We start from the raw sequence: 12,018 nt of genomic DNA on the forward strand, positions 1-12,018 counted from the left end.
TGCATTAAAATGCCGTTCATAGGGTTGAACAATTATATTACTAATAGGGAATGATAACTGAAGTTTCAGGGCTACATCCTATTTATACCTTTTTAAAGATTAGCTCGTTTAAAATTCGGCTATTGGTTGAATGAAGGCGACAGGGTTCTATGAATGGACCACCATGTTCCCATGAGTGGACGAAAATAAACAATTAAAAATATCTCAAAATAATGTCTACAAATGACAAATCATAACAATGAAAAAACATAGATTCGATTAATGGATGTTGAACTTATTTTTAATCCAATTCTAAACGTATTTTGAAACTGAAAATCATGAAAAACTCAGTCCTTGTCATTTCAATACTTTAAAGTTTTAGGCTATTTCAAATTAGCTCTTCTTCTCAAGACAACTCACATGCCACACAAACTATTTCTTTTGACTCCGCCTAATATTTTCACAAGCTTCTTATACCCATTTCCTGCAAGGCATACACTGAATCATATGTTTGTCGATGGTTTCTACACACATGAAACAAAACCAGAAGTTTTGATTTTGATTGCTACCTGAAGATTTCTTCATTGTCTTCTTTTTCGGCTAGCTTCTTTAATTTTCTTCTCCAGTGGAAGAAAACGACATAGAGAGGCTGAGATGTAATGAAATTGTCAAGTTCGTTTCGATTGGAATTGGTTTCCATAAAGGATCCATTTTAAAGTACAGTCCATTCATGGCAACTCTAGGTGGTCCATATGTAGCAACTTCGACATTTTCTAATCACACTTCAAGAGCGCTGAAGAGGTATAATATAACATTTATGAACATACAACTAAAAAGGAAGCAGACAACACTGCTTCCAGCTTTAGATGCCTGTTCATAACTTAATATCATTAAGCCAATATACTCTGTACTTAAAGTTATTTTAAAATTACAGTGAAAATAACAAAAACGTATCGGAGCATCCTGTTCAGCTCACGTGTTTTCTGCCGCCACCAAAGGCAACTCAGGAGTGACATACACAAGGAGGTAAACTTGAGGTGACGTTTCACCCATACGCAGTCAATATGATCAAGAATATGGCAATGGTCCATTGAAAGCAACGATTTATCGATGTCTACATTCTCCTATAAGTCCTAAGTCCTCCCAATTAAAAAAATATAGTTACCCTTAACAGTAAGAGTTATTTGAGTTCTAAAAATTGTTTATAAATCTAGAATAATACCCTAATCACTATACCAAATTCCAGCGCAAAATTAACTTAGAATATGTAACATTAGAATTTTTATGCACCACGCATTCCTCTCCAGTCAACAAGTCCTGATTGCCATACTGATGGTGATGGTCTACCGTATTCATACATTTACCTGAGTCGTCATCTCCCCATCAGGGGCAAGTTCCTGGAAGGCTTCGGATTTGCACATCTATAAGTCGTCTGGAACCAAGCTGGAACTCACCACCACTGCCATCTGTCTATGCACAAACCTTGAGAAATACCCACGATGGCGGACGGCCGATTCGGCATCGCGCAAACACAAATGGTGTCCTCTTTTTCGAAATGAATGAATAGGCGAATATTTGAGAAACCAGAAAGAACTCTTTCTTATTAGTTTCTTAATATTGAAAAGAGCTTTGCTAGTCCGTTTGCAATATTAGACACTAAATGAGTTCCACTTTACAAAATTACTTTGTTTACAAATCTCTATAACAACGAAAACATATAACACTAGAAACAACTTACCAAAGGCAGTGATCATGCCAAACATTATGCAGAACATGCCGCCTACAACTGGCTGTGGGATGATGATGAAAGCTGCTCCGAATTTGCTGATGAGTCCTTGTATTATCATGAGGACTGCAGCATACTGAATCACTCGTCGACTGCCAATCTGCCAAACATTTCACATTTTTTGTATTAATACAATGCGTCCCAGTGTTTCTGTCGGCCCAACAGCGACAGGTGGCCCCTCTACCACCGTTGCTTGCACCCGTGAACTGGATTAAAACTTATGGCATATCAATAAAATTTGGTACCCAACCTCGATACAGTAGCTGCTGGAAGTGTTGCCCATCTTGTGTGATACTTAATTCACATCATATCATTGGGTTATTTTACGACGCTGTATCAACAACATCTGAGGTTATTTAGCGTCTGAATGAAATGAAGGTGATAATGCCGGTGAAATGAGTCCGGGATCCAGCACCGAAAGTTACCCAGCATTTGCTCTTATTGGGTTGAGGGAAAACCCCGGAAAAAACCTCAACCAGGTAACTTGCCCGGACCGGGATTCGAACCCGGGGCACCTGGTTTCCCGGCCAGACGCGCTGACCGTTATCCCACAGGTGTGGACCATCACATCATTCACAGAATCTATTTCCTTAAACCTATTCACTAAATTTGTTATTGTTTTCTACACGGAACTGCGCAGCCAGGAAATTTACTTCTAGAACTCTCCCTTGTTCTGCCACACGGTTCCTTTTTTCGTACGTAAATTTTCCAAATGTGTACACGTTCACGCGCTGAATATGTAAAAATTGCAAAACAGAACACAACGGAATAAACTGCACTTATTTGTAGCTGACTCGACCGAGCGAGGTGGCTCATGCATTAAGCACGGGACTTGCATTCCGGAGGTCCGCGGTTCAAATCCCCGGAAAGAAATGGTCTTAGGACCGATTTCACCAACATGTCACCGTAAGTGTTTTTATTGCCATGATTACGAGACCTATTTGACCGGGGAGAGCGCATGATCCTTACGTGAATTTATTTTCGCGTGTACATCCCTTATAAAATCAAGCAGTTCCCTTAGTGCTCTGGTTACATAATATTATCTTGCATATACGAAAATGAGGTTTGGTAGTTTAGGTTTTTATTAACCAAGTTCGCGCAAGATCCTGTCGTGAGCCGCACGTGTATAAATCTACGTTTGACGATGTCACATTAATTGGATATTCGATTGTTTTCATTTTGTCTCTGTCACTTTGAAATTAGTTTTGGTAATGGAAGGAGCGTGTAGTTCTATGTCTCGTGATGGAGATTGTATTTACGGATGTCGGATATTTAGCAGAGTTGATGTTAAAGAGGGCAAATCGAGAGAGATCAATGTGAAGGATGCATTATTTTTTAATGAAAGTGGGAGAAATGTATCCACGTCTTCATTAATGTGATGTAAGTGATAATAATAATAATAATAATAATAATAATAATAATAATTATTATTATTATTATTATTATTATTATTATTATTATTATTATTATTATTATTATTTATTTAATCTGGCAGAGCTAAGGCTAGTAGGCCTTCTCTTCCGCCCAGCCAGACTCTAATTCTAATTAAATACATTTGCTTACATAGTTATTACATTAATATCTAGATCATAAAACAACATGAAAGTAAATAATGAAAATTGGATAACTAATGTTAGTGTGACAATAATAAACATTGGTAAGAAATAGTTATAATAATAATAGTAATAATAATAGTAATAGTAATAATAATAATAATAATAATAATAATAATAATAATAATAATAATAATGAGATAATTTAGATATTTATCTGTGATATATATAGCCATTAAACATTGAGAAACCTGAAACAGCTATTATTGTTAACAAGAATTGTTAGAAAAATACCTCGTTAGCCTAGTCTTAAATTGGTTTGGTGTCTGAGAGTCCCTGACATTACTCGGTAGGGAATTCCAAAGTCGAGGAACAGCCACAGTGAAAGAAGATGAATATGTGGATGTTCGGTGGGAGGGAATGGATAATATTGAGGAGTGTTGTGATCGTGTGTCTAGGTTATGATGGGTGGATAAATTTTGAAAACGAGACGCAAGATAGACAGGAGTGGAGAAATGCAATATGTGAAAGAGAAGGGAAAGACAGTGGATTTTCCTACGATCTTCTAGACGGAGCCAGTGATCGTACTTTCATTGACATAGGTAGGTTAGGTTAGAGTAGACTATGTATATTAGCTTAGGAATGTTAAATTGATCGTTATTATAAATTGAAATGTAACTTTGAACTTGTCTATATTTAAAGTATTATGGTGTATTGAAGTACAGTCAGTAGTTTAAAAAAAAAAAAAACGGACTGACACTTGTAGCTGATTTCAGAGTCACAGATTCAAATTTTGCTAATCACAAAACACATCCATCTTGTATAATTAATTGTATCAATGAAATTTATTGTATTTGTTCGATTCTTACCGTCTTTTGTTTCCTTCAGTGCCTCAAACTTACAGACGAAAAAACTTTGAGAGTTTTATTTTCATCTGGGATCAATATTACATTTCTACCTCTATTCGGCAAAGATAACTGCGTATTTTTACATTAAATAGCAGTACATACCTCTAGCTTCACTATCCACATTGAAATTACGACAGTTTGACACAACACACAGCACAGGATTCTTTTGTATCAGCTACAAGGGTCGGTCCGGTTTCTTTTTGCCACTACTGTACATATGAAGTTTCCGTGCAGGAATTCTGGGTTACCATGAAGTGAAGAATGAATAGAACGGAGAAAAATTCTCTCCGGCACCAGGATTCGAACCCGGGTTTTCAGCTCTACGTGCTGACGCTTTATTCACTAAGCCACAACGGATTCAAGTTCCGATGCCGGATTGAATCCCTCTCTGATTAAGTTCTATCTCCCTGTTCTCCATTGCTGGCTTATCGTCATGTACTGTGCCACTCGTAATGAGCGCACCTCTGTACATAGTGTTGGACATTGTACCACTGTCAAACATACTGTGCTTGTCTACTCGTATTGGTCCGATACATAATTGTCTCTGTCGGGGAATGTGAAGTGGGGAGTTAAGGGATAGTTTGCAATACCTAAATTGAGGTATGAACTCCCAGGCCTTTTGCAGTAGCCTATTTCGAGTATATTTGAGTGTTGAATTTATGGTGGAATTTTTATTTGGCGCAAATGACCCGAATATAATTATAATTAATCGTTAATTTTATTATTAAAGAGAAGCCATATTTATGTTGTTTTTAGTTAATATTATTACATAAATAGTTTCGATAGAGGATGCTTGATCAATAAGACTTAAATGGTGTAGTTTTTTGTCTTTGGATACAATCTTAGTTGAGGCTATGGTATGAAGTTCTTAGGATGTTTTTGGAACTTGCAGTGAATGTTCAAAGTTATTCATAAAATTAGCTAGATTGTGCGGCGACGTGTTAAAAACATATTTAATTTGTGTTTTGATTATGTCGTCATTCGCCTAGATAATTGATTATTTAACATTTTATATTGAAACATTGATATCCTGACCGTTAGGTATCAGTAACAATTTAAGTTTGGTTCGTTTAGGCTTTCGGTATGCTTTGCAATTACACTCTTCCACAGAAAGCGAATTTTCATAAGGTTTGAGATCAGTAACAGATCAGTTCGGTTTGTTCAAGCTTTTTGCCTTTCCTTGCTTTACGTTTCTTCGACTTCTAGGCTAAGTTAGGTTATGTTAGGTTAGTGCAGTGTGGTATAGAGTGGATTAATTTAGTACGAAATGTGTTATATGCACGCTACATGTTTAAAATGTGTGTGTTTCGAACTTTATTTTTACGATTTTTATAAGTTTTTTTTAATTGGGTTATTTTACGACGCTGTATCAACATCTCAGGTTATTTAGCGTCTGAATGAAATGAAGGTGATAATGCCGGTGAAATGAATCCGGGGTCCAGCACCGAAAATTACCCAGCATTTGCTCGTATTGGGTTGAGGGAAAACCCCGGAAAAAACCTCAACCAGGTAACTTGCCCCGACCGGGAATCGAACCCGGGCCACCTGGTTTCGCAGCCAGACGCGCTGACCGTTACTCCACAGGTGTGGACTGATTTTTATAAGTGTGGTGAGAGCAAGAGTGGGATTTGTGATAATTTTTCTACAGCCATTTGTGCCAAAATAAATGTTTCATCGTTTTTATTTAACAGATAGAAATACGTCGGAATTGACGAGTTTCAGAAGAATACTAAAGAATAGATGTTTTTCCAGAATATTTACCTTTAAAACTCAATTCGTAAATTACTATACCAGTCGTAACTATAGAACTCCCTGCCATTCATATAGTACATACATTTCATCTTTCTACGCTCGCGGATATAGATCGGACGCGGCAGTGCACAGCGTAGCTGCACACATGAGAGCGAAGAAAGATGAAGTGTATGCACTGTATATTCTTACCTTTGTTACTCCAATTGCTCCCACATTCTCTCCAAAGGTATTGGTGCCATTCCCACTGCCCCACAGCCCGGCTAGAATGGTGCCTATACCCTCAATAGCTATGCCTCGGTTGATGGCATGCACAGGTGGTGGTGGTGCACCTGCAGCATTTTGAAGCATAACATTAAATGATTTCTCAGTCTTAAGCAATTTAATTACAGTGGGCATTATTGATTTGTCTTAATAGAAGATCAATCTTTTTAGTAGCGACCGGCACTTGAAATCCATAATTTTCGTGCTTTAACGTTGAACGTTTAAGTGGGCGCCATTGAAAAATTCTATTACCATTTCTACAATAGTCTACACGCATCTTGCTTCTTAGCGAAAGCGCCCGATGCAACAAGCAACTATTATTGCCTCTTAGCGGGAATAGAGCGATACAACCTGCTACATATTATTAATAAAATAAATTACATTTTAATATCATCGTAGACTATGTGCATTACGTTGTAGTGTTTCAGCAACCATGTTTCACGCGATCATAGCGATTCTACGTGTCCCCTGCCAACTGTAAAGCGACTGAAATCCTTCGTATTGCGCTTTGGGGGTATTTTATTATTATTTTTTTTTTTGCACAATGTCCGCCCGTATACTGCGCAGCATACTGTGTCCGAAATGTTAAATGATAAACGGGCCAGATGATCGAGAATGGTGCACACGGCCAGTGTAATCAGTCTGTGTGGGTTTGGAAATGCGCCTAGCTTGAGGGGTAGCGCAATAGATCGTAATAGGTTGCAGTGCCCACTCTCGTATATTCCATTCCATTCCATTACTGTGTGAATAACTCTCGTATTATGACTTACCGCACATCCTCGCTGTAGTGGGATAGTAACTGATTGATTCCACTGTACAAGCCAATACACCAGCCAGCATTCCCAACACGCCTGCTGCAGTTACGGTGGGCACGCCCCATTGTCCTGTAAAAATCATGAAAGTGGTTTAATTAATATCATTGTCTCCATTGTCATCACACCATCATAACCGCCATCATCACCAACTTTACAATTTTCACTACCATCACAATCACCATGATGATGATGATTCTAATGATCATTATCATCACCAGACAATGTAACCTATTTAATTGTAAAAAGTATAGAATATGTAAATGTATAATTATGTAATTATTTTTATCCGAATATGTAATTAAATATGAAAATTTTCATTTAATTGGAATTCATTAATCATTATTTTATTAAAAATTTCAAATACCACACAATATTTTATTCCATGCTACCACAACAGTGGATTACTGAAGTACCTAAATATTCATACATATTTAGTTAATTTTATGTCATTATCTAATACTTAAGCCACCGGCGTGGATCAGTCTGTTAAGGCGCTTGCCTGCCGATCTGAAGTTGAGCTCGGGCGCGAGTTAGATCCGCTTGGACTGATTACCTGGTTGGGTTTTTTCCGAGGTTTTCCCCAACCTTAAAGTGAATGCCAGGTAATCTATGGCGAATTCTCGGCCTCATCTCGGCAAATACCATTTCGCTATCACCAATCTCATCGACGCTAAAAAAAACAGTAATTGATACAGCGTCGTTAAATAACCAACTAAAAGAACTCTAATCTTAAAAATTACCAAAATGCCAATTTCCATGTAATTAAGTAGGTTTGGTTCTTTTACTACGCTTTTTCAACTGTTAAGGTTATCTACGAGTATTATCTGTATAAACGTACAACAGAACAAAGCACAAACCACCCACGAGTCACTGAACTGAGAACTGTGAACTGAAGCACTCGTAATCCCGGCTGTCACGGCTAACTCTATTTGATTCCATAATTGCAAAGAGGGCCATAAATATTTTGCTGCCGTTTTCAACGTCATATTTGTGTGAATCAGCATTTTCTACCATGAAAATAGTGAAATCTAAACAAAGGAACACAGTGCTGCATCTTGAAGACGATTTACGTGTTGGCTTGTCAACCGTAAGGCCAAGTATAGAGAAACTCTGTGCAAACCACCGAATGCAGATTTCACATTAATTTAAATAGGCGAATTAAAAAAAATAATAATAAATATTTTTTATCGGACATCCAGCATAGATAGGTTGGGATTAATCTCAAACGTCTTGATTTAATAGTGTAACTTCGTCCCTCTTAGCTCCAAATATTTTTCTAAGTACCTTATTCTCGAACACCCTTAACCTCTGTTCCTCTCTCAAAGTGAGAATCTAAGTTTCGCAACCATACACAACAACCGGTAATATAACTGGTTCAAAAATTCTAACTTTCAGATTTTTCGAGAGCGGACTGGATGATAAAAACTTCTCAAGCTAATGATAATAATAATAATAATAATAATAATAATAATGATAATAATAATAATATAATAATAATAGGAATTTCCCATATTTATTCTGGGTTTAATTTCCTCCCGAGTGTCATTTACAGTTTACTTCTTACTGTTACTGCAATTGAATTTTTCCACATTTTCAAAGGATAAATTTCCAATTTTTATATCCCCATTTCATAGTACAGAATTCTCATATTTATTTAAATTGATTACAGTTACCTGGATAGGGAAACCGGAACCATGGTGAATCCTCGATGATCCGCAGTTTGACATCTGTTCTGGCCGGGTGCCCTACTGGAAGATTTCCAGACAAGGTCAGTAATGCACAGACGCCCCACATTATTATAATAGTAAGCAGGACCTGCAAATACAGAGTGCTTTAGTTCCATATGTAGAAGTAAGAAGCAGCATAATATAGAGGTTTAGAATAATTTATTTTTACAAACACTGGACACAGGCACAGTATTTATCTGTTCTTACAGCTATTGCAGTGAGTAGGTGAATTGTATTCCTTACACCACTTTTCTTTCTTTCAAGATTGTACTAAATTTCGTTTTAATAGATTCTAGGATACTTAACTATGTTTTTTTTTAGGAGTACTTTATATGAAAACAAATGTGACGTTATAGCGCAACATCTCTTCATTCTGTGCAGGCAGTCAAAGTCATCTCCGTTGGCTTTTGTTTATATTGTGTTCGGTTCTTGATTGTGCTGTTAGCTGCATAGCGATTGTTCAATTTTCTTTTATTGGACTCTAAATCCATTATTATTGAGGGATTCAGAAACGGACAATCTGATAATCTGTCGCATATAAACTTATAGCCTACAAGGTAACTAGTTCAAACTAGAGAATAATTATTCATACTCGCCAAAATTCGAGGTGCCAAGGCCACAGGGTAAGCAACACTGGTATGGGCTCTTCTTGAACTATTAATTTTGATTATTGAAATGCCGTAAGATTGATTTATATCTAAAGCAAACTGTGTTAAAGAGAAAATAATGCAGATAATGCTGTTGCATAGGCCAACGTCCAAGTCAAGCGCGGTATATAATATTGACTATTGCACATTATCACAATACATCGCATGTAAGATATCTCCGTGTGTATCTTTTCGGCAAGAATAGACAACGCATGGAGAACAAAGAGTTGATATGAATGGAAAAACTAAGTGTAGAAATTAGTGATTTTATCGCCTGCAATTCGAAAATATTTTTAGGCTATATTTCTTCATGTTAGCACACTAATGACATGGCGTTTTCTAGTCATGTGACATTTGAAATGTTTGTACCTTTTTCTTTTAAAAACGATGGAGTTCGTTATGTTTGTTAATAGATGTACCGTTATAATTATGAGTTTACATTATATTCCCACTGAAAGAGCCATATGGATTATTAATTTATGATAATTCCAAATATTCCACAAACAAAATATAGCCTAGACTAATAATAATAATAATAATAATAATAATAATAATAATAATAATAATAATAATAATAATAATCCGAGGTGGGGGCTGACCAGCAGACTGCCAACCTTGCGTCCACATGCCTCACCAAAGGTGAACTACCATCCAACTAGAACGGAGGTATCGTATAATTAGCACGATGATCCCCCCAGCTGTTATAGCTGACTTTCGTAACCGGACTTCGCTACCTATCGTAGTTCATGATCTTGAGTGGGCACCGGTCCCACACACTGGCAGAAATTTCATGAAAAAATTCCTTCCCCATGAGAACTCGAGCTAGCGCGAACTCTGTAACGCGAGTCCTTGGTAGGATACCTTAGACCACTACGCTACGGCGCGGATCCTACAAAATCTAGAAAAATTAAATATAAATTAAAAACTCTAGAAAGATTAAAAGACATAAAGTTATTAATATGACAGCATTCTCTTCACTTTTTTTTTTTGCTTATATTATTATTTTTTTATAAATTCTCAGATCGTGTTGAAGTGAAGCAGTTAAAGCAATGACAGTTTTGTATGCAGTCCGAAATTGGTTGTAGGTTGAGTTACTTGTCTATTTAAGGAGTTGTTTCTTTTGTTAAGTTTTATTTCAGGGTATGTAAATTCCAATCAGGCATTTGCCTTTGTGACTGAGGGAAACCATGAAAAACCCCAGTCAGATTGATTGGCTATGTAGTTTGAATCCGGGAACTCCCGAATTCAAGTCTCAAACGCTACCGTCTGAGCCAACTAGCTCGATATTAAGAAGATGTTATGAGTTAAACTGCTAAGCAGGCCTGCAGAACCCATGAGTAGGGGAAATATGACGTCAGCCTCACTCCACTTCTATTGGGGATGATCGATTTCCGCGTAGTTATTTACATTGTTTTCCCGTGCAAGGTCCATCAGTGGCAGCACTGTAATTTTCAAAAAGGATTGTAATAAATTCATTGTATTTATAGCCTAATGCGTTATCTCGTTCAAAGTTTACAATTATGTTAGATTTCCTGTCGGTAGTTTCTTTGAGATTTCTTTGCACCTAACCTGCTTTAGATTTTCGAAAACTTTCCTCCTATCATCACCTACGAAAACATAAATTTATAGCATTTAAGTAATGAACCTTGAAAGTCACTATTAATTTCAATTCAAAATGGACACGAGTGACGTCCTTAATTTAACAGTATATAAATAAATAATCAATATACAGTTCGTAATAATGAACTTACCCGAAAGTTTGTGCATTCCATAATTCTTAATATGGGCTTTGTTGAAATGTGGTTTAATATTGAAATGACGAGTAGAAATAAATTGGATGGGACACAGTAAACAAGCAATTCTTTCGTCTTCAACAACAAAATAATCATATTGCAATTTTCTTTGGAAGTGTAATATTTCTTCACGGGTTTAGATTTTGCCATGTTCCTGTTACCTTTAAACTGCAGTACTCGTATTGTGTATTTATTTGTTTTTTTTTTATTTATTTATATATTCATTTATTTGGTAGGAGTGCGTTACAATGGTGAATGATAGCATTGACATCCGGTCATCAGCTATCACTCACTTATAAACGTACAATTTATTTATCGTCCTATTACTAGTAAAACTAGTTAAGACCAGTAATACAAGTTTTATAAAAATAGGAAAATTAAAACTTTGTTAATGCACGAAAAATCATAATAAATTCTTCAAATAAAGTAATTGGTTTGTTGCCTGCATGCAAAATTTCGGACTTATTGCATTTTAGGAGAATACAGAGCAAGGAAAGACAAGTCGGGGACTGTACTTAACTTATTTTACACAAAAAGTGGACTGAATCGGCTTTACTAGTAATGGGACAATATATACATAAGTAGAGCTTCGTACATTATATGTACACATACATTTTAAAATTTATTTTACATGTCTTTTAACTTATTCATTTTCCTCCTTCATTTTTCTCTTACTTTCTAAAGGTATGTTCCTAAGGATTTTATTATCTATTCATTTGTAATTCTCGATAGCGTATTGTATACCTGCTGCCTCGAGAATGAATATTGATGCAGCCGAGCGTAACTGGAACGCTATG

At 36.4% G+C, this 12,018-nt stretch overlaps 1 protein-coding gene across 3 annotated transcripts in view; it reads right to left on the bottom strand.

The window, feature by feature from the left end:
• LOC138710509 (solute carrier family 23 member 2-like) overlaps positions 1 to 12,018 on the bottom strand; it is a 78,503-nt gene that overhangs the window by 25,905 nt on the left and 40,580 nt on the right. For all 3 annotated transcript variants that reach the window (XM_069841453.1, XM_069841452.1, XM_069841454.1), the window contains 4 exons: positions 8,728 to 8,869; positions 7,010 to 7,123; positions 6,168 to 6,307; positions 1,718 to 1,865 (listed from right to left, as the gene is read on the bottom strand). In XM_069841453.1, the coding sequence (XP_069697554.1) occupies positions 1,718 to 1,865; positions 6,168 to 6,307; positions 7,010 to 7,123; positions 8,728 to 8,869 (544 nt within the window). The remainder of the gene's footprint in view (positions 1 to 1,717; positions 1,866 to 6,167; positions 6,308 to 7,009; positions 7,124 to 8,727; positions 8,870 to 12,018) is intronic.

The sequence above is a fragment of the Periplaneta americana genome, chromosome 12, assembly GCF_040183065.1.
Source record: "Periplaneta americana isolate PAMFEO1 chromosome 12, P.americana_PAMFEO1_priV1, whole genome shotgun sequence".
Lineage (NCBI taxonomy): Eukaryota > Metazoa > Arthropoda > Insecta > Blattodea > Blattidae > Periplaneta > Periplaneta americana.